Consider the following 22,797-nt stretch of genomic DNA (forward strand, 5'->3'; position numbering starts at 1 on the left):
TGTGAAAAAAACGCAAGCTTTTTAGTTCAAACATTAATATCATAAAATTTTGATATTTTTTTTAACATTCTGAAAATCTGGATTCATGCATGACTCATCCATCTTCAAGTAGTATAAAATTTACACATTTTTATATCTATTTATTAATTCGAAGTCTTAAAAAGTTAATGTACTAAAAAATAAATATGTTTTTATGCTATAATTTAGATTAAGCATGTTAATTTATGATGCTTAGTAGTTGAGATAGCTTCGCCATGTCATACCATCGATTAAAATCTGGCAAGGCGTGAGTTGATTCTCTCACGTTTGCAAGATTGATTATTGTGTTCCAGAGAGATGTGTTTATTGTATACTTGCCTCGATTTATTAGCATCTAGGTCAGGTTGACTAACAATCGTAAATCTTTTTTTTTTTATTGCAGCACACACGGGAAGATTCGAACTCGGAGCGTCAACTAATCTGATAGATTACGAGATCATTGGGCTACAAGTCCGTAACCGCAAGTCTTTTGAAAACAAGTAAGGTAAATTTTTTTTATTGGAAAAGAGAATGTTACCATTGGTTGGTCTAGAGTGTCAGATGATTACTCTTTGCCATTAAAAGTTTGGCATTGAATACGTACAAAAAACCGAAACAAACCGAAACCATGGACAAGGAACAACATTAAACTCCTACATTCCATTAGAGTCACATACATACATATTTTTACACAAATCGATCGGAGTATGTTATAAAAAATTACAGACATCTTCAAGAACCACAATATACATAAGCAGCAAGCCAATTCATCTACAATCAAAGTCACCGAGTGAGTAGATGGATCAAAGCTTCAGAATCATACAGATCAATCTCAAGGCCATATTACTTTATTATATTGATTCATCCAAAAAAAATTCAAAGGCCAAAATATATAAGCTTCTGATATTCGTTTGTTGCATCGATCACCTGGAGGAAACGGGGTTCAGATTTCTAGCGAAGCCACTGAAAGCGCCGTAGCTCTTGGAGCTCAGCCCAAGGCAGCCAAGTAGACCCTGTCTGTACGGCAGAAACGTCCTTTTCTTCATCTCCTCCGCCTGAGCTCTCTTTGCTGTGTAGTGCAATTCGTGGGCCGAAGGGGGGACCCGCCGCTTCCACACGCCGTTGGTGATGGTGCGTTTCCCGGAAGCTGGGACTTTTCTTCCTTTCTTCATCTCGCTTTTGCCCTTTTTCTCATCGCGCGAGGAGGAGGGAGATAGCGCCGGGGAAGAAGGCGGTATCTTCCGATCCTTCGCCACAGAGAATGATATCGAGGACCAGAATCTCTCCTTGTTATTCTCTCTTCCCTCGCTTTTGCTCCTATGTAGAAAATCCTTCAAAAACATCCACTTCTTCGAGTTTCGTCCGGATGATGACGAACGCGACGAGGATGCAGAGCATGACGGCGTGGTTTCTGTCGAAGGTTCTTCCCTTCCATTTTCATTCCCTTCTTGACGTGGGGGCTTGGTGTTCAAACCAGGCCACACGCATGGTGTCGTCCGTAGAGGCGACATGGATCTGGCTTTGCGGTGACGTGAGTGCTTCGCGCCGCGCATCCTCAGATCCCTGCCTCGTACAGTCGTGGCCGCTTCACCATACTCACTGTCCAGATCTGCTAATGGGACAACCATTTCCTGCGACATCAGCAAGCGAGACGACAATGTAATGGGTCGGATCTGACCATTGCAGAACAGTTCATCAGCCGAAGTCATCGACCCGTTCCCCCCAAACCCATTAGGGGAAAGCCTCGAAGAAAACTCAAACTCGAATGAATCAGGATCAGACGACATGAAAACCGGCTGATAACCAGACGAAGAAGCTTTAGTCATATCATTGGACATAAGGAAATGCATCGGGCTAGCCGGCGCACTGAAGAAGTAGCCGAAGGAACCATTTCCTGGACTAGAGGGTGCACTGACAAAAGGGGTGGAGCAAGCGCTGTCAATATCTTCACTCAATCGCGGCGGCTCCGCGGCTGAGAGAATGCCGGTAAAAGTTTGCATTATTGGAGAGAGATTTGGGGTGTGTGTGTGTGTGAGCAGAAGAAGGAAGTGAGCGAAGGTCGCGCAATTATTGTACGCAGATGCAGAGCTCTCTGAGCGAGGAGGTCGTCTGCCTTTTACGGCTCTTGTTTATGCTTCTAACTGTATTCCTTTGCCACGTGAAGTATGCTATTTTTTAGGAAGAGTGTCAGTCTTGCCATGAATTTCATTATATTATATTATATAATAAGATTTCTTACTTAATATTTATTTATTTTTATATGATATGAGATTCAGTATTTATTGCTTAAATCTCGATTATAAAAACATATAAATTTTTAAAATAAATTTACCTACACCCTCTATAAATATTCGGATTATTTAACTAAATGATCTTTATTTGGCCATGAATTTAAAATCTAACCTTTTCAATCTTTACTTTTTGTATTTTTTAATGTTTGAAGGTCATTTTACTAAAAAAAAAATTGAAAAAAATTCATAAATAAATAAAAATATTCGACCAAAGTTATTTTTTAAACTAGCCCAAAAGATGGGTTGGGGTTTTCAATAACCATGAGCCCAGAACGATGATACCATTAATTGCAAAGCCCGTTAAGGGCAAGCCCATTAAATGAGATATTTTTGGAATTAATAATTACTAACGTAAAGGTTTAGACTTCATAGAGAGCGCAGAAGAAACCTCGAATTCCCATAAAGCGGAAGCGAGTGCCGTGCACTCGAATCCCTCTTCCCGCTCACCAACACCTGACTGAAAATCGTGAAGACAATGAAGTATGTTCTGGTAACCGGCGGTGTGGTGAGCGGCCTGGGGAAAGGCGTCACCGCCAGTAGCATCGGCGTTGTGTTGAAGGCATGTGGCCTTCGTGTCACCTCTATTAAAATTGGTCCGTTGACGTACCTTTATCTGTTGTAAATTAGAAGTTTTGATTGATAGTTTCTACTCTTTCTCTAATTAGTTTCGGATAGGAAAAAAGCGATTCGCGATTATGAAATGTATTTTTTTTTGTTCGGAGTGGAGTACAATACAAAATTTGATCGTCTTTGGTTTCGCGTTGTGGCAGACCCTTATTTAAATACAGATGCTGGTACAATGTCTCCATTTGAGCATGGAGAGGTCTTTGTTCTTGATGACGGTGGAGAGGTGACAATCCTTGAAAACCCCTTCTGTTCTCGATATGTTTCGGTTCAACAGCTTTTGCATGTGCTATTCTAGTTTTTTTGAACGATCTTGATGCCAGATGGTTGTTGGCAATATCCGCGATCATTTAAACTATCATGGTGCAACTGTGCTTTTCAAATATATAAAATTGACTATCTTTATGTATTTATCATTATTAAAGTGCTTAAAAAAAGAAGCATGCGAATCAAAGTGTGTAAGCTAAATACCAGGTTTGGGAAAGAGCAAGTCAAGTGTAAATATAGTAGTTTAGAATACTGTCAGATGTTTGAATCATGCGGTACAACTTTTTGTTTCTATATCCTGCATGTGTTTATCGTTTATGTAAAGGCATTCCAGGATCCTGTTGTTTAAAATAGCTTGCTAATCTTACATTAAACGGATAATATCCGCTGCAGTCAATCATGGGAATTATGTGCTAATCTTATTCACTTTAAACTTTGTTATCACTTTATCCCAATAGTGGGCCATTGACGAATCCATTTTTCTGACTTTATGGTTTTTTTTTTTAATTTTTGCTTATGCGGACATTTTATGACTTTTTCCACTTTTTTAGCTTCAAAGCTATTATCTCAGGCTCGTCTACAATTGTTTAATAGGTAGATCTGGATTTAGGTAATTATGAACGGTTTTTAGATGTGACACTGACAAGGGACAACAATATCACAACAGGAAAGATATTTCAGGTACTTGTGACTGTAATCGACTTTATGGTGGCGTTGATTTTGTTTCTTCCCTAAGGTAAATGTTTTGTTTTTCCATTGGCAGTCTGTCCTTGAAAAGGAAAGGAGAGGTGATTATCTTGGAAAGACTGTACAGGTTATGGTTAATTCCTGGATATTATTTAATTTAAGTAAAATAGCAGAGTAGAGGTGACTGTATTTTTTGTTTTAAATCAGGTAGTCCCACACATCACTGATGCAATTAAGAATTGGATCGAATCAGTATCTCTTATTCCTGTGGATGGAATAGATGGCCCTGCAGATGTTTGCGTTATAGAATTGGGAGGAACCGTAGGTAAAGTTTTCTGATGAAAGACAGTCCCGCGAGGCTTGCTTGACACTTCTCTTTGAGCCTCACTCATTAGGAACTATGTTTTTGCCCAGGTGATATTGAGTCAATGCCATTTATTGAAGCACTGCGACAGCTATTCTTCTCAGTTGGTAAGGGTTCATTATTTGCTGCTAAAAAAGTGAGATACACAGTTCCTATAATATATGGAATATCCTCAGATTCTCTTGCAATGTATTGTCTGTCAAACCGTTGGAGATGTCTTAGAAGCTAACCTTTATCATAGTGAACTGTGTTGTCTCTCAGTGGTTGTCATTTTGGATTAATTAAAGAGTTTCGTTTGACATCAACACATCTCTTCTCCCATTGTTATTGTATCCGTAATGTTGCTCTTTTACTTTTTTGCTTTAGGACAAGATAATTTCTGTCTGGTTCATGTGAGTCTTATACCTGTTCTTGGAGTTGGTGAGCAAGTAATACTCTATTCCCTTGTGTAAAATTTGCCACAGCTTTACTCTACACTTTAGTTTATATTTAGCAAGTCAAAGTCCTTATTCATCCGCATATCTGCAGAAAACAAAGCCCACTCAGCACAGTGTGCGAGAACTGAGAGCATTGGGCTTAACCCCCCATTTTTTGGCTTGTCGTTCCACGCAGGTAGGTATTTCATAGGCAGCAACGTCTAGTTGCAATTTTGGCTGCTTTGAACTCCACAGATATGTTGAACTTGTTTAATTCATGTGATTATTTTCAGTTGTAATGTTAGTTTTGTTTGATAATGCTGTGCTGTAACGTTCAGGCTATTTTCTTCCCTATCCTGGTAGAATTGTGTAAACATAATTTAATTTGCATGAATCTTTGTCATTGTTTCCTGGTGATGACCTCTCCCGTGAATTAGTCTATGCTCTTCAACTTTTTCCCGAAACACTTTAAAATAATATTCTGAAACTTTATGGCTCTTTGAGTTGCATACATTTAGATATTAGTCAGCTACCATGGTTATGTGTGTAAAAAAGTTATTATATGGGATCTCTACTGTTGCAGCCATTGTTGGAAAGCACGAAGCATAAGCTGTCCCAGTTTTGTCATGTCTCTGTAAGAAGTTATTTTGCCATGCCTATTTTGGACTGTAGGAATCGTCTTTCTGCTATTTATATTTTTCTTATGGTTTGATTTCATTTTTAGGTTGGCAATATTCTCAATATACATGACGTGCCGAACATTTGGCACATACCTCTTCTGCTTCGGGTAGGTAATCATTATCTCAAGGCTTGGGTATTATTCTAGTCTTGCCTATTTGAGGTGTTCATTCTGAAACATCCGATTCTTACTTTTTTACCAGAACCAAAGTGCACATGATGCCATCCTTAAACATCTGGACTTACTAAGGTCGGTCTTGTTTGAATGTTTTTTTTAATCTTCTTTTCTTACTTTCTCTATACTTTTGTTATATTATAGTATTTAATTTCTACGAGCACATGTTTTTGGGGTTCCTTGTATCATATAATCTCTCATATATATGAATATGATTTGTGATATTGAAAATTATTTGAATAACCACTTTGTTCTCCTGACTATACATACATGTAATTTTGCAGTGTAGCCGAGTTTCCCAATTTACAAGAATGGACCAAACGAGCAGAGATTTTCGACAACCTAACAAACTCTGTTAGTAACAAACCCCTGATTGCATCTTTTGACTGCTTTCTTTATGGTGGCTGATGAATGCCTGATTCTGCAGGTACGAATTGCAATGGTGGGGAAGTATGTTGGAATGGCAGATTCATATTTATCTGTTGTTAAGGTGAGATAATATATATTTTTATAGTTTCTATATTCAGCCAATAAGTTTAATATGACGACACACCAGTGGATATCATGTTACATTTGGGGGTATTTTTTGGTTACTTATGTTTTATGCAGTGGTAAAATATATGTATTGGCTTTCCACGTTCATGTGTTTGGTTTTGTTTGAGATCCCGTGGTTTTTTGTATACACTATTTTATATTCCGGAATCGAATAATCGGCTGGTTTCTAAGATAAGAACTAAATCTTTTGTTTAATTTTCAGGCCCTTCTCCATTCCTGCATTGCATGTTCGTTGAGACCAGCTATTGATTGGATTGCTGCATCAGATCTCGAGGATGACAGCGCAGAATCGGTAAAGATGTCAAACAACTGACAGGATTCTCAACTTTTTAGCTTAAAATCTGTGTTTTCATCTACAGTCACCGGAAGCTTATGCAGCCGCATGGAGAACTCTTAGGGTATGATCATATTTGGATTTTTAACTAATATGTTTGTTTTGTTTCTGTTTTAGAGTACTGACTCACAAGCTGTGAAGTGAATTTTGTTGTGCTCGTCTCTTGTTTGGAGACTTTTTTTACGCCTTGCCCTTGCAGGAATGCATTATCATTTCTAGATTTCAAAATTGTATCTGTTACTATAGAAATGACAGTACCTTATGGATTATAGTGTAAACCGTTTTGATCACCATGTATACTGTTTTGATCAACATGATGTATGGACTCTGCTGATAGTGTAGAATGGAGTATAGTGTGTACCGTTTTGTGATCATGAATCTTGATCACCGTATTACACCATTATGCTTATCCTATAATTTTTATTTTTTTGGGTGGTAATATGTTGTGTGAAAAGTCAGACAGGCGGCTGCTCACAACGACGATATTTTCTGGACCATAAATATTTAGTCCGGTTTCTAATGCAATTTAGAAATCAACTTCATCTATATGGAAATTCTGTCCTGTGACCAAATTTTCCTTGTATCATCTGCTATGCCATCTATTATGTTTTCACTTTACTATGATTTTGTTTTATAACGCACATGATGGTTCTTGGTTTTTAAACTACTCGCAAATTATTTTAATCCCAAGCCAACCAATTTTTTAGAATGCTGCGTGTGTCTTGGTTCCTGGCGGGTTTGGAGATCGTGGGGTGAAAGGCATGATCTTGGCTGCCAAATACGCGAGAGAGAATAGAGTTCCATATCTTGGGATTTGTTTAGGCCTACAGATTTCTGTGATTGAGATTGCGAGAAATGTAAGTTTATTCCTCAAACCATATATAGGTTTTTACATGTTAACAATTGAAGCCTATAGGCCCTTATATGTCTTCGCAGGTTTTGGGATTAGAAAGCGCAGATAGTGAAGAGTTTGATGATAAGACACCCCACCCTGTGGTGATTTTCATGCCAGAGGTAAAATTGTAAAGAGATTCTTTTAGAAATGTTCACTCGTTTGATTTATGACATTTTTCTTCTATACTCCTCTTCAGGGTTCGAAAACACACATGGGGAGCACAATGAGACTTGGTAGCCGTAGAACGTTATTCCAAACAACAGATTGCATAACATCAAAGCTGTAAGAGCTATCACTCTGCTAAATTGTTTAGTCTTTTAGCTGTGATGTATAACTAGAAGAGTTTGAGTTCAGAGTGATTAAATATTAGTTCAGTTAATGGTGATAACAAATACGTAAATGATGTGTATCTCACAAAGTATTATGGTTTTTGTAAGAACTGTGAGTTGCTGCATGCACAAAGTATTATGGTTTTTGTAAGAACTGTGAGTTGCTGTATGCACAAAGTACATTGACACCGAGCTTTTGGATTTTGATTGTTAAGCAGTACAATAATTATAAATGTAGATAAACCTGGTCCATCAGTTTGATGAAGCTTTATGTGGTGGTTGGTGGTGCCTTTTATTTTTCTATATCTCGAGTATCACACAAGTTGATCTTTTTATTCTCCTGATTCAGATATCAGTACACGGAAAGCTCATCTACCGTAGCGTTCAAGAGAATGCACATACCAATTAGAAACATTTTGATTGCTGTATAACCATTCTTTTTTAAACTTCTAATGGTATTTACTTTCCTTCAGCTACCATAATTCAGAGTATGTGGATGAGCGGCATCGGCACAGATATGAGGTCAATTGATGAGAAAATTTGAAGAACTAAACTATTTGACTGACATATTTTACTTAAATATTTTTTGTATTGAGCGGTACAGGTGAATCCAGAGATGGTCGGTATTCTGGAAAAATCTGGCTTGAAATTCGTGGGGAGAGATGAAACTGGGAAACGAATGGAGGTAAGTTTCTATTTTCTTGCAAAATGACTATCGTTCTATTATTTTCTCTTGCAATTTAGCTGTTCGGATTAGTTAGTTCCATTGATTGAGCACTGGCGAGTCAAACTCTCTCTAAATTCTAGTTGATAATTTCCTAAGTACCTTTGCTGTTTTTCTTTAGTTTGCGCCTCTCGTATGAAAGCTTCCTTGGATTTATAATTTTCATTATGCTTTCCATCAATTTTTTTTTTTTCAGATTATGGAGTTTTCAGACCATCCATTTTACGTGGGGGTTCAGTTCCATCCAGAATTTAAGTCAAGACCAGGGAGACCCTCGGCTGTATTCTTAGGTATATCAATGGTCAAAACTCGGCATCTTGTAAAGTGTTTTATAGACCTGATGTAAAGTAATGTCTGGTTGCTGGTTATGTGTGTTCTTAGGTATATCAATGGTCAAAACTCGGCATCGTGTAAAGTGTTTTATAGACCTGATGTAAAATAATGTCTGGTTGTTGGTTATGTTGTGTTAGAAACTTTGACAGTCCTAGACTCCTAGTTTAATGTCTTCAGATTAACATAGTCCAACTCTCACCCACACAGGAGTTCATGTTCAAAAATTTGTTTCTGGTGGTTTAAGCAAGCACCGATAGATGATGCTTCCTATATTGAGTATATGTTACCATACATTTTAAATAAAATTGTTATCTCACTCTAGTTCTTGAATAGACCAATATATTTATTAATGTGCCAAGGTACTTGATCAAACACTTGATATATTCTATTTGCAATTGATATTTTATAGGTTTTGTCTTGGCGGCAGTTGGGCAGCTGCAACCTTATCTCGAAAATCCTCAGAATGGAAGCTTGTAGAATGACCCGTATGAGGTACGCGATTTTCATTAGAGAAAATTAATTTTTAGGGGAGCTATTTTCCTAAGCTTACGGTCCCACTTGCCAGGTCTTTCTTTGTATGGATACTTTTTTTTTAATCTTTGGAACTCATGGGATTTAACTCAGGAGATTTCGATTCAGCCTGTTTTGAGTAGTTTAATATTTTATTATGATTTCATCTTTTTATGTACTAAGTCAGCCACGCATGTGTCCATTTTGCATTATATATTTTATTATTTATGCTAACTAGAAGCAATCCTTTTTCGTCCAAATTATGATCCTTAACGTACTGACTCTTACAGAGATTTATGGAAAATGTTATTGAAGAAGAATTTGATTTTGCTTTTGCTGGTAAGTTTGTTCAAATATATTCTGAAATTACTATATTTTTAATGATTTTGAATATCTAATTTGACTAATAAAAGTTGTTTAGACATGCCAGTTTTTTCACCAAATTAAAACATGCTCAAATGAGAATTTTCTTAGTTTGAGTCTGATAAGCGACAATTAGATTACTATTTGACAAATACCAGACTTGAAACTTGTATCCAGCTCTATTTTTCTCCAGAAACTTTATGACCGACAGGGGAATAAAGACGATTGGATTTTGTGTGATTTGTAATTTTTACGTGGGCATCGAACATATTCTTATTCGGGCAGTCTGAAATCAGCTCCGAGTTGAGAATCATTTTGTGAATCAAGTATGTATGGGTAACTTACATGTGTGTCTCATTGAGTTGAGCTAAAAGGGTTAATCTACAGAATGACATAACTATGTTTGGGTGCAGGAAATTAGGCCAGCTCAATGAATCGGGGTTGAACTCGTGGGATTTTTTGTAGAATATGATTGTTTTCAAGAGGAAGCGACATAAATGATGTTGGCTATCTTATACTGTTTCCATAGTCGTATTGCTGAGTGAATTTAGTTTGATAATGATGCTAGAGTTTGATTAACATTTCTTGTATTACTAATAATACCAATTAGTTCTGGAGATCTATTGCCAGGTTTTGTTACTTTTGAGAGGGATTGCAGTCGGAGTAAAAAATGGTGAAAACATGGATTATAGACACGATAAGTGATCCAAGTTTAGGCATATGTTTTGCTTAATGATCATGCAACAGTTTTCATTGAGTTTAGTTTTGAAGGTATTGTTTTAAAAGTTTAATTTTTCGAAATATGTAATGATAAACAGAGGTATAAAAAACCTAATATGAAGCACCTGATGCCAAGACAGAGGGTGCCTTGGGGAAATAAAGTGCATAAGTTATTTGACTCGATTTGGTTTTTGGCCAAACTCTGCCCAAAACAACACTTACGACTTATCATGGATATTCTGATTCTGTTTGAAGATAGTATAACCTGGAAAGGGGAGAAAGTCTAGCACTTACCTTAAAATGCCCTCAGGATCAAATGGAGCCAAGCACCATGCAGGTGAATTTGGTGGCAGAGGACCATAATCTGGAGAGTTCACACTGCATTCTTGTTGAAAAGTAGATACATACAAACATTATAATTAAATATTAAGATGTGTAAGACTTGGAGGAATTGTAAAGGAAAATCAAATGGAAAAGAAGCATGTCATAACCTTTGTTCTTCTATAAACATGAAGTTGATAAAGATCACTCTAATGCTTACAAAACTTTATCTTATCTCATATGTGAAATCGATATTGTTCAATAGTCTAGACATTACCAATAATCATATCATCAATTCACTCACCAATGATATTAACAAACATGAACATTTACTCATATCTGGAAAGAATCTCTCTCCATAAAAACTACTGCTGATTCGACATTATTCTTAACAATCTATATCGCCAGAATTGAAGCCAATAAATGTCCAAGTGCAATCCTCTGCAAAAGAAAAGGTTTTGAAGCATTTGTATAAACGAACCATACATATCACATTTCCACTCGTTTCTCCTCTGAGCCGGTTTATCTGTTGGAACATAAGTCCACCAGCAACCTAAAACCAAGAGGCCGGTCTATTTAAGGGAGCCTCTAAAGCTTGTCAACCATATTTTCTTATGCGATGTCATTGTTTGTCAGAAAATTTGGACGTTGCAGCAATCTCATCGAGTATATTTTCTCCAAATCAATCCCACATAAGTTAGATGACCCACCTAAGCACAACATTAAGTTTACGAGTAGGCAGTGTTTAAAAAAAAAAAATCAAAATTAAAGACTTACCCATTGATAAATACACCACAACTCCATCAAAGAAGAAAAAGAGAATGCATCCATTGCTAATTTCACAATCCAATTCTTCCTAAATCATACTATTTTTTAATTATTCATTTATTTGTTAAAATCATCATATTTTGAAAATAGTAATAAATATGTAATTTAATTTTATTTAGAATATTATTCTTAATTTATATACATAACACATAAACATTTTAATAAAGAAATATTAATAATTTAATCAACTTTCAAATTCCTCCTACACACACAAACTTCAAATACACATATACGACAAATATTGAAATATACAAATTAAAAATAATTCTTTTACATAATTTTATAAAAGATCATAATTAAACAATATTTCAAATATAGTAATTTTTTTATAAAGAAGGACTTCATTACTCTAATCTTGTAGAAAATAATTTATTTTAAAATATTACAAAATTTATTTTAGTAAAAATTGATAAAGAAATTATATTTATAAATACCGTTTCAGATCCCAGTGTTTGTTTTTGTTTCCACACACACTGCTAAACAAAAGAAGAGGGAGAGTGTTAGATTCTAGTTCTTTGATCTCAAATTGAATTGCGGGAGGCGGTTGATATTAATTTGTCAGTCAATGGCGAGAGTGTTTGCGGCGCAAAATCTGCCGGCCGACGTGAACCAAGTGATGGATCAGCTTGAGCGCCACTGTTTGGCCCCCGATGGATCTCTCATTTCTAAATCCGCATACTACGACCTTCAACTCGTAATTCCGTTTGCTAAAGTTCATTAATTTCTGTTCTCTGTTGTTTCTGGAGTTTAATTCGGAAAATTTTCGCTTGTTTTGTCAATGCAGGCCAGAGAAGAAATGTACAAAGAGAGGCAACGTTACTTAGAATCCCTGGTACGAGAGTAGAAACTTATAGTTTTAGATAAATTACTACTACCTGTTTACCGTTTGGTGGATCTTCCGGTGGTTTGGTGGTGTTTAATTTAGCTCAAATTTTGTAAAATGTAGTTTGTTGGAGTTTTTTTTTTTTTGGCTGCCTTATGTGCTTTATTGCTTGTGCACCTGCATAGGCAATATACCTAGAAGCTATAGCTATGGTGGAGGAGTATCACCAGGCAAATTCGATCGCGAATTTGGGCAGTATTCGTGATGTTCAGGGTCTTTACCTGCAGCTTGGTTTGAGAAACTCACCTCAGGTTGTCCTGTTTTTCCACTTGGTTACTCAGTAATTGATCTCTTATGCTGGTTTGCATTGGTCATTTGTTATTTACATGAACAATTGTTCACGGCAGAGGGTCATAGGTTTTGTAAAGTTATATGTTTTAGTGGTTTATCGGATTGTCGATACTCTATTAAAGTTAAATATATGTCGAACTATCCAAAATAAGATGTTATTCATGAGTTATAAAACGTTAGGAATCAATGCTGTATTTCATACAGTTGAGCCAGTTTGACCTTGTATTGCAGTGATTGGACATTGTTTTAATATGGAATGAGTTGTTTCAGAGATTGAGATATCGTGGCTCTTTTCTTGGATTTATTATACTCTTTTTCCTTTTGAGGTTGAATTACTTAGTTACAAGTTACAAAACTGATGAATTTTATAATATCAAAATTTCAGGTTTATGAGACTCTTGAACATAGGATGGTTGTTGCAGAAGCTGCTCAAAAGTTGCGGCTTTCACTTATCTCCAAAGATGGTGAGATTCATGAGGATGAAGCTGAAAAATGGAGTATGGTGTCAAGAAGTTCATTGGATAGTACAAGCACTAGTGTGACAATAAGCTCAAGCACAAATTCAACTAACTTGACAAATCTCTCTAACATTGGGGTGGGGGCTGCGAATAATTCTTTATCTGGGGGTACGACTGATGCATTAGAATCTGAAGTTGGTGGTGTTCCAAATAGATTCCTAGGAATAACACCAGCCTATTTATGGCAAACACAACTTCAACAGATACCGATATCGATGGTATGACACATCTTATAAATATAATTTGGACTTCTCTTGCCTTTGGACTACTTTTGATGCTGGCCAAAAGTGCTTCAGTGGTTTTGATCATTTTTATTATGCTAGAAAAATGTAGAATGGTCTAATTTTCTGAAAATGTAGGGCATTGAAGAATACCAAGTGTTACTTGCCCGTGAGATCGGAAGTCGGCTTGATGCTAAATGCAATAAATTAGCAGATGCTGTTGTTATCGATGATATTGGTAAGCCACAATTTCCGATCCATATAAATATTGAATTTCATGTCATATATGATACTTATTGCTTGGTCAGTGTGATGTTATTTGCACATGAATTGGGCTGCCAAAACTGCATATGAATTGTAATTATGAACAATCAATATATTTTATCTTTGTCGACCGCAATGTGCTATAATAATGTTGTTACTTGCTTATTCTGCTTAGATGGATTTGCTTTACTGCAATATGATCTCTGTGATGCTACCAATTTGGGATTGATTGCAATCATGATTCACGAGTTAAACCTCTATCAAGGATATTGACTTTTCATATGTATAAGATTATAGCAGTGATTCAACTTCAATTTCTTTTTTATTTTTCAGATTTGGCTGGTCATCAGAATTTGACTTCCCGGCTTCCTGAAAGGTATCTCTTTTTCTTAAGCCTCGCCGTCCATCTTAAACTATATTTACACCTTACGAGCAGGCACGATCATTTATTCTGTTCAGATTCTGGTGATATTCTTTATGCTTGCATTTTTAATGATCACATCCTTGTTTTGTTTGAAATTGAAGTTTAACATATGTGGTTTTTCAACTCGTGCTGGATGAAAATTTTCTTCTTTACAGCTTTGGGTAAATAATGTTACTCACGATTGTGCTCATATGTCTTAATAAAATTTGCTTACTCTATTGCTTTTGTATTCTATATTATTTGAAAACCTGTGTTAGAGCTTGGAATTAGAAATTGAGGCCTGACTTTCTATTATATAGATAAAGATCTCTAGCTATCATATTTTTAAATATTTGTTATAGTTGTGATTCCCCAATTTATCGGTAGACTTAATCTTTTATAGCTTGATTTTTCCATGAGACAATTCTTCCGTGGTACATATGTGGTTCTAATTCATTTGTTACATATCAGGGTGAAATTGATCCTAGAAGAGATTGAAAGAGAAGAGTCAGCGTGGAGGGAGGATCTATATTCTTCTGACAGAAAGTTCGCTGAGTATTACTATGTGAGCAATAATTTATTCTCTCTCTTCACGAATAATTATCCTGAATATTTTTCCAGTGATAGCTCATTGAACTGTGGTCTTGTGCGCCTGCAATTGTTTTTATTCTTGTATTATATGTCTATCCCCAGGTTTTGGAGCAGATTCTAGGAGTTCTTCTCAAACTTGTCAGAGATGTTAAACTGGAACATCAACACAAATATGTAAGTTTGCTACGGCTGAATTTAATTTGCCCTAGCCATGTAAACATCATGTTAATGTATGTGTACAATTAACTTACTTTCTATAGTTACTCGAAGATGTGTTTTGATACAGTCTCTAGTTTTTGGCAAAGATTATTTTATCAATTTTATTTATGTGTTTCATAGGATGATCTACAAAAGTCTTGGCTATGCAAAAGATGTGAGACCATGAGTGCTAAACTAAGGTTTGTATTCCCTGCATCTGACCTGGTTCTTTACCTTCAGAAACGACCGTTCTATAATGGTCTTTGGCTGTCTATTTACTCGTTCTTATTTGCTTTGGAAGAGTTCTTGAACACATTCTACTCCTTGAAACATACACTCCAGAAACCATTCCGGCACTCCATAAAATCAGGTAAACAAATGAAACCTTCTCAAATCAAATTCATTTAGTACCTGGTATATTTATCACTATTGAACTCTTATATAGGAAATATTTGGTTGAATCAACGGAGGATGCGTCGCTTGCATATAACAAAGCTGTAAGCTTCTTTGCTGTTGTAGTGTTCTTGTGATTCTTTGTGTGTTCTTTTTTTATGGTTTTGTTACTGTTGTGGTGGTTATGACCATGGATCTTGAAATGCTCAATGTCATTTTAGCTCAACAAACTAGTCAGAAAATATTATTTTATATATATATGGGTACAAGGAGTTCACATCATTAATTTATGTATTGTGGTAAGCCTGCTAATAAGTTACTGTGAAATCGTTGGACCTTATTTCTTAGAAAGAAAGTATGAATGTGGACGTATGAATTTGACAATTTGTTGAGAAAATAGTGTATAAATTAAACTTGTAATACTCCTGTGTTATTTATATTTGTCAGGTTACGCGCCTTCGTGAGTATCAAGGTGTTGATCCTCACTTTGACACCATTGCTAGGCAATACCACGAGATCGTGAAGGTAAATTCTTCATAATCTTTTGAAACTATTTTTGACATATTTTATCTCTTTCTAAATCAAAATTATCCTTGCAGAAGCTTGAAAATATGCAGTGGACTATTCACCAGGTTGAAATAGACCTCAAGCGTGACCATCCAATCTCCTAATTTTTCCCTTTTAATTCCGTGGAAGTCAAAGTGGATCTCAAGCGGGATCATCTTGCCTCCTATATGTTCTTTCATTATTGTTATTTTTAACATGTATTTAAGTATCTCTGAGTTTTGCACTTTTGTTTTTTTTTTTAAAAAAAAAAATTATTTGGGGTGGGGGTTTCACATGGATCTCAAAATCGAGACCTTGTCTCATAATGAGCCGTTGGGACAGTAAATTGAAGGTTTCCAAATTGGGCTAAATGCCTGTTTCGGATCGGTCAGGGAGGCCACCAATATAAAGAGTGAAAATGCTGCAACATCTTTTGAAAGGGAATCGACAATTGTTCATCAACACGAACTGAAAACGGCTCATTGAATGGTTTTTGAATTTTGCATTCCAATTTTTTTTTCATTAAGTAATTTTTTTCCAAATCTTCAAATACTCATAATTTCTTTTTATAAAAAAATCCGCGATGTCATCGAGACCATTCCAAGAGACGCTAGAATGGCAGCTCCACGCCTATTGTTGTAGCGGACAATCCTAACTTGCCAAGTGCATGATTGATTTAGTAAGATTTAATACATGGCATTAAATATAAGAAAATCAATCGAGGATGTAATTTTGTAAAACTTCGGTGAATTTTTTACAATTTTTTAGATATGCCTGAAATATATGAAAATCAGTCGAGCATGTAATTTTACAAGACTTGGGTGAATTTTGAGATTTTTTTAGGTATGCTTGAAATTTCAAGAATCTTTCAATGGTTTTCTTGAAAATTTTGGGCATTGAGTGAAATTCGAACGTATGATGAAGAGTTCTTTACACAAAATTTGATCCAGTTATAAATCATGGGAGATCTACTGATGCATATATCATTTGTTGAAATTTAAAATTGCACCACACTACAACCAAGCGTACGAGCAAAGACAATTGTCGCAACAAAAGAAATTCTTAACGTTTTCATCTTTCAAATATACCTTTCACATACACCATTCCCTTTTCGCTCAGCTGCAACGCTCTCCTCATTTGCTCTACCTGTTGATCATCACCTTGCACGATAATCTCCGATAAAGTTCCATCATCGGCCACCATCATTTTCACCTTGACCTGCTCCTTTCTTGATGCTTTTGTCCAATAATACACCCCCCTGTTGTATTCATATTAATCAGTTTTTCGAATTAAGGGATTTCATATTTGAGTCAAATCATGATCGAGGTGTAGTTCACTCACGCGAGGGGACTCAGTACAGTCAGCCAAAACCAATTGTTTCCGATGTCGGGAAAAGTTATCGTAAGAACGAGGGCTACACTTGCTAGACTTATACAGGTGCAGAAAGTTAGCAGAGCAGCTTGACCCCGGCTAGGAGCCATCATTCCTTCGAATCTAAAACCGGCGAATAGTTTATATATAAACCAACTCAAGTAACACCAAAATCTGAGATGGATAAAGTCCTTGCATGACAGCAGATGAAGTAGTCTTCCAACATGTCATCAGTAAACATATAAACAAGAAAATTTTCAGATAGATGTGGTGTGAGAGGCTTACACTATTATATCACCTCGATCCGCTACTGAAAAACTATTTCGCGTAAAGAATGAAAAAATTTCTCCAGCCACCTGGTTAGGCGCCTTCTTCACCTCCCCTTCTATAAATGTCTTCTGCACAACCTGTGGTAAAATCAAAGTCAAATATACCATCCACCAAGCAAACGCTCATTAAACTCGAAATCATTCAGTAATTAAGAAAATTGCACTGTATCTTTAGCCTCAGTGCATAGGGAACCTTTAGACTGATCAGCCACTGTGCTAAAACATATTGCTTCTATACTAAAACAAGTGGCACATAAGCAGATACATAGGACATTAGGGGTAATAATTGGCACTATCTAACAGGTGTATGCATCCATGCAGAAAAGGAACATGGAAATATGGTACCTTAGATTTCACAGAACGTTTGATAAGAGACCAAAGACCGGGAACTGAGATGATGAAGAGACCAAGAGAAGTGTAGTAACTGGCCAACGAGTAACCAGAATTATCCGCTAGCAAAAATAGAGCTCTGAGGGTCATGAAGTTGCTCGACAAGAGGCGAAGTAGAGGAAAGAACATCATCAAGAGAGTAAGACATTCCAACCACAAGGTTCCTCTGTCTTGTTGACATGCAACCCTCTCCAAACCATGATGGATGAATGCGGTGCTGGTCATGGGTTGAAAACGTGCAACGATGAGATATTGGAGAGATTAGTAGCTTCATCGCCATATCTGATCATTCAAAAGTAAAAACTGACCTAATCAGTTTGCTGAAATTTCTTGATTCCATCTAAGGACACACCATTCTTGTTTACTGTTATCATTATTTTCGGTAGGTGGTTGAAAATTAACCTCTGCTTAACCTCAAATTATTCAATAATCCATTGCTCTTACAAGTTAAAGAGATTCACATAATCACATCTGTCAAAAACAGGCCCAAGATTGAATATTTATAACAACTCAAGAAACGCTTTAACAAAAATCAATTTTCTAAATCTACTCCATTGAACTACACAGATTATATACACACGGTATTTATCGCAATTCCATTACTGGCAACAACTCTGAAACACAATCACCAATAAGCCTACAGCAACCTAATCCAAAATCGAAATTTCACACTCAAACAAAACAAAAAAAAAAAAAGAAAAATCAAGCGAAGCAAGCAAACATAGCTGGGACTTAACCGCATGGATTTAGCGTGTCTACAAGCAGATATACTTCCACTTGTCTCAAAATTTCCCCTTGTGTAGAACTTATAACAAGAAATAGAGATAGCTACATAAATGTCTAAATAGCATTTTACCCATTTCTCGGTCGGATTACAGAAAATATAATGAGCACAAGTTTGAAAAAATAGGAAAAAAGAAGAAGATAGAAGACATTGAGCTACGCAGGAAAAGCTACGTACAGCAACAGTTTTGGTACCTTTGAAGGGTGAAATGGAGCTTCTTGGCGAGAACAGGCTCACACAGATAGGGGTTGATATGTGTGTGTATATTGTTTGGAGCGAGAGATGGATGAGGTAACCAGGTTAACGGTCCAGATTTGATGTTTTCTCCGAAAAGACAGAGGAATGATATTTAAGTATATGTAATTAATTTTACATGTCTAAATTGATAAATACAGAAAATAAATTCGACATTATTATTCGGTAAAAAAAATTATTCGTCCATACTTAGCAAATTTCTCGTCATGTATTTTTATGAAATTACTCAAACAAACAGAAGGTATGATAAAGAATTAATATTTGAACCATCGAAAAGCAGATTTCATATTTTAGTTATGTGCAATCCATAAGCATAGACGAACCAAAATCGAAAATCTTACAACCAACGACAGAATTTCAAACAGAAGAACGTTGTTTCAAACAAAATCCCATTTTGAAGATATTAAAATAGTGTGAGGCATCCCTTTTCATCAACAAGACGACTGATTCTCTCCGAAGCAGCTGCGAGTGTGTCCTCACTTTTGCAGAAAGCAAATCTGATATACTTGGTAGATGGATTTGCATGGAAAAATCCACGCCCAGGCACTGCCACGACCCCGGATCGTTTAATCAACTCCTCTATAAATTCAACCTGCAACGTCAATCTCGTTAAAACTAAATTCATCATCTCTGTTCTTCTCTATGAAACCCGAGCCCAAAGTTCAGAAAGACTCACATCAGAGAGCAGGCAAGTTTCAGGGAGTCGAGCAAATACGAAAAAAGAACCTTGTGGCTTACACTCCATCTTTAAACCAACCCTTGCAAGCAAGTTGATCATACAATCTCTTTTTGATTCATAATCCTGACAACATTGGACAGCATCACGTTCTTAAACATAACTCACGAGGTTGCCATGTTGGATTATAATCACATCAAACATATGTAAAAGTATCCCTAGTGACTGGTGTCATATTTTGGGTGATGTTGGCACAAGGGGGAATAGGTAATGATGGTATTCGAAAGTCAATGATGACTAAATTGGACAGACAGTTCAAGGATCGAATTTCACTGTTTTGAAACGTAAAATGGAGCTGCGGAATCCACAGAAGCAAATTCAAAGACTCGGAAACTTTGGAAAGGGATTGGATTTTCAAAGCACACAAGATCATTTGGGAATAGTAGAATGCTTTAGAAATCTAGATTATCAAACTGAGACAAACCTTCAATCTACATGAAGAATTTGATGGTTGTAATCTTACCCTTCTCAATGAATCAAAGTAAGAAGGAAGACTATTCAAAGCAGTCAAAGCAGCTTCTTGAAAAGGAGCCGGAGCAGAATCTGTTATTTTGATATGAATATTTCTGACTGCAGAAGCAATAGAAGATGGAGCAATCGCCCACCCAACTCTCCATCCTATATTGCAACCACTACTTGCTGTAAATCATTCTCGCATCTTTTGGGCACATGAAAGAAAAGGTATTCGACAAACGAAGGGCGGGGGTTGTGAATTTTAAGCGGTAAATTGTACCAGTTACGCTAAAAGTTTTTGACAAGGAAGACGTAATGATCGTTCGTCTCTGCATTTCTGGAAGTGAAGCAATTGACAAGTGTTTTTCATTGTCGAAAGTAATATGCTCGTACACCTGCAGAAATAACAATTCAAAAGCAAAAAAGAAAAGTTACGGGGCAAAAGAAATACTCTTTTTTTGTTTGTTTAACCTTACAATGAAAATATATAAGTTGATCACCACTATGTAAATAGCAGGCTTTGCCTGACGGAGAATGGAGAACCAAGCAGAAACAATACATGCTGCGAGTCTAACAAGAAAGAATGTTTTCAGTCTCCAATTTTCAGCCTATCATGGTAATCTACAGGTACAATAAGAGTGTTCTGCGATTTCTGTAAATTTAGAGGCTTGACATCAATGAAGAAATGGATATTTACTGGAAAATAATATCGAACACAATAATAATTCCTCATCTTTTAAATAATGAAAATTAATATTGAAATTCATGATCCCATCAGTAGAGAGAATTATTGAGCCTAAAATATATATTAAATGTCGTTATGCGATAGGAGTCGGCAAAGTTCGATCATACTTCATCTGTTACCACAAACACATCCCATCTCTGGCAAGCTCCAGCAATGATGTCAAGCTCGTCCTTTGTGAAAACTTTTCCTGTTGGGTTATGGGGGCTGTGTCACATTGAATTAGTCTAATTCCAAAAGCTTATAAGTCATTATCAAGCACCACATCTGAAGAGTGGCACAGCATTTTCAAAAAAAGAACTCGACAACTATAAATCTACATTAAGTTCAACTCCATAAAAAATGAAAAAATCAAGTATCTTTTTTTATTTAATTTAAGATAATGCACTTAAGATATCAATAACCAAATGCAACACAAGCAGAAAACCAACCAAAAAGAATTGATACACGAGAGAAATATGAACGCTAGCTCATATTTTTTAAAGGATAATTCAAAAAGCCAATCGGTTTTTACTATTTCACAGTAGAACTTTTGATGTAACATGAAAACACTCCTAACAGAGCAAAACGAACAGATGCAGTGCCCTCAAAGGATGTCCGAGTTGATAGATTAGGTGTCAAAACTTAGATTTCCAACGTCTTTTCGGAAGAGCTTGTGTTTTCTCAATGAGGTTTCTACAGTTATTGCTTTAATAAGAGGTTTTCCCAGTGGACATCAAATGACAGCGGCCGTAGATTCCCACGTCATAAAAAAAAACCAAATGTAAAATTAATAGCATGTTAAGTCCCGCATTTTTTAAAATCAATTATAAAACCCCTGTCAAATGGGGTAAATGTGGCTGAAAACCATCGACTGCTAAAACGAATGGGACACGAACTCTTACAACAACCTTTGAAGAATAACAATTTTACCAAAAACCATACCTGTTCAAAACCAAAGCTTTAGTGTTATCAGTAAAAGTCTTCTCAAGTTTATCAGGACTCAATGTCCAATAAGGAGGATCGAGAGCCACATATACCTACCATATTTTCACGATAACAAATATATCATTTCATACCATTCGGAAGCTCAATCGAACGAAAGAAAAATACTGCAACGACTGAATCAGCTAACCGGAACTCCTCCAGCAAGCTTAATACAAGTGTCGTATGTTTCATACGATGGATCGAACAATATAACCTCATCTCCTTTATCAATAACTGAAACCAAAACAAACCCAAGACACGAAAATGGGAACTGAGCCAAAACTAAGAAAGAAACAACATAGATCATACTTGCAAACATTGTTGCCGCAAATGCCTCGGACTGCCCGCAACAAATGACCATATCAGTGTCGGGGTCAACATCAATTCCATGCATTTCTTTCATGTTACGAGCAACGTAATCACAAATTCCTTGCACGTGCCTTCATAAATTAACTAAATCTTTTGAGATTCCACTAATCAGAAAATGACGGGAACACGTTCGTTTGTTTGGATGGATGGACCTGTACTGGTTGAAGTCGGAATTGATGGCGGAGACGGCGGCGTTTTTTATGTACAGCGGCGCAGGAAAATCGGGGAATCCTTCAGCGAGATTAATGGCATTGCATCTTTGAGCAAGAAAAGATAGCTGCTGGATAGGAGATGGTGTGAGAGTCTTCGCCACAGAGGATAGCTTCTCTTCCATGGCTGCTGCCTTCTTTATCCACTGACACGAAAATCAATATATATTTATAGATAACCATTTCATAATTCAATATATATATGAGTTTACTCCTTGTACGTAAAAAAAAAAAAAAAAAAAATTAAGAGGGAGTTTCATGTGAGATCGTTTCACAGATTTTAATCTATGAGATGAGTCAACTATAATCATATTCACAATAAAAAGTAATATTCTTAGCATAAAAAATAATATTTTTTCGTGGATGAACCAAATAAGAGATTCGTCTCATAAATACGACTCGTGTGACCGTCTCACACAAGTTTTTGTCAAAAATGAATGGTTGCTTTTTTTT

The 22,797-nt window shown here is 36.2% G+C and overlaps 5 protein-coding genes across 11 annotated transcripts; 2 read left to right on the forward strand and 3 right to left on the reverse strand.

The window, feature by feature from the left end:
- Window positions 1-911: 911 nt before the first annotated feature.
- Window positions 912-2,200, reverse strand: LOC140838057 (uncharacterized). Its single transcript, XM_073204146.1, has one exon. It carries the CDS (start codon window positions 2,016-2,018, stop codon window positions 942-944), a length of 1,077 nt encoding a protein of 358 aa, XP_073060247.1. The 5' UTR covers window positions 2,019-2,200; the 3' UTR covers window positions 912-941.
- Window positions 2,201-2,668: 468 nt separating this feature from the next.
- LOC140840100 (uncharacterized) lies at window positions 2,669-10,320 on the forward strand. Its single transcript, XM_073207215.1, has 23 exons — window positions 2,669-2,902; window positions 3,080-3,159; window positions 3,795-3,881; window positions 3,964-4,014; window positions 4,095-4,212; window positions 4,302-4,358; window positions 4,618-4,679; window positions 4,780-4,863; window positions 5,251-5,301; window positions 5,392-5,454; window positions 5,549-5,595; window positions 5,805-5,874; window positions 5,948-6,010; window positions 6,278-6,367; window positions 6,435-6,473; window positions 7,117-7,266; window positions 7,346-7,423; window positions 7,501-7,586; window positions 8,107-8,155; window positions 8,238-8,318; window positions 8,554-8,647; window positions 9,100-9,182; window positions 9,977-10,320. Exons 1-22 carry the CDS (start codon window positions 2,785-2,787, stop codon window positions 9,165-9,167), a joined length of 1,686 nt encoding a protein of 561 aa, XP_073063316.1. The 5' UTR covers window positions 2,669-2,784; the 3' UTR covers window positions 9,168-9,182; window positions 9,977-10,320.
- Window positions 10,321-11,879: 1,559 nt separating this feature from the next.
- LOC140840101 (AUGMIN subunit 4) lies at window positions 11,880-16,791 on the forward strand. 2 transcript variants are annotated; one of them, XR_012119854.1, is made up of 14 exons: window positions 11,880-12,126; window positions 12,217-12,264; window positions 12,441-12,566; window positions 12,992-13,342; window positions 13,484-13,583; window positions 13,943-13,985; window positions 14,484-14,577; window positions 14,706-14,777; window positions 14,943-15,001; window positions 15,103-15,171; window positions 15,247-15,298; window positions 15,642-15,719; window positions 15,794-15,930; window positions 16,666-16,791. XR_012119854.1 is itself a non-coding variant. In XM_073207216.1 (13 exons), exons 1-13 carry the CDS (start codon window positions 11,998-12,000, stop codon window positions 15,863-15,865), a joined length of 1,293 nt encoding a protein of 430 aa, XP_073063317.1. In that variant the 5' UTR covers window positions 11,880-11,997; the 3' UTR covers window positions 15,866-15,996. The 2 variants fall into 2 exon arrangements, 1 of the variants encoding a protein (XP_073063317.1); XM_073207216.1 differs by lacking the exon at window positions 16,666-16,791 and having other exon boundaries at window positions 15,794-15,996.
- A 16-nt stretch (window positions 16,792-16,807) lies between these two features.
- LOC140840103 (protein COFACTOR ASSEMBLY OF COMPLEX C SUBUNIT B CCB1, chloroplastic-like) lies at window positions 16,808-18,635 on the reverse strand. The gene is given in 6 exon segments (XM_073207224.1): window positions 16,808-16,998; window positions 17,082-17,234; window positions 17,397-17,518; window positions 17,786-17,905; window positions 17,907-18,112; window positions 18,568-18,635. Coding segments are annotated over 5 exon segments (786 nt in total). The 5' UTR covers window positions 18,111-18,112; window positions 18,568-18,635; the 3' UTR covers window positions 16,808-16,811.
- A 478-nt stretch (window positions 18,636-19,113) lies between these two features.
- Window positions 19,114-22,509, reverse strand: LOC140840102 (uncharacterized). Of its 6 annotated transcripts, none has more exons than XM_073207222.1 (9): window positions 22,288-22,508; window positions 22,076-22,206; window positions 21,915-22,000; window positions 21,725-21,819; window positions 20,911-21,007; window positions 20,339-20,453; window positions 20,030-20,223; window positions 19,546-19,671; window positions 19,114-19,461 (listed from the first exon to the last, which is right to left on the reverse strand). In XM_073207222.1, exons 1-9 carry the CDS (start codon window positions 22,467-22,469, stop codon window positions 19,273-19,275), a joined length of 1,215 nt encoding a protein of 404 aa, XP_073063323.1. In that variant the 5' UTR covers window positions 22,470-22,508; the 3' UTR covers window positions 19,114-19,272. The 6 variants fall into 6 exon arrangements, with proteins under 6 accessions (XP_073063323.1, XP_073063324.1, XP_073063320.1 ...); XM_073207223.1 differs by having other exon boundaries at window positions 20,069-20,223; window positions 22,288-22,507; XM_073207219.1 differs by lacking the exon at window positions 20,911-21,007 and adding an exon at window positions 20,535-20,628 and having other exon boundaries at window positions 21,915-22,206; window positions 22,288-22,509.
- Window positions 22,510-22,797: the final 288 nt, after the last annotated feature.

This window comes from Primulina eburnea, chromosome 8 (genome assembly GCF_022965805.1).
Source record: "Primulina eburnea isolate SZY01 chromosome 8, ASM2296580v1, whole genome shotgun sequence".
Taxonomy (NCBI): Eukaryota; Viridiplantae; Streptophyta; class Magnoliopsida; order Lamiales; family Gesneriaceae; genus Primulina; species Primulina eburnea.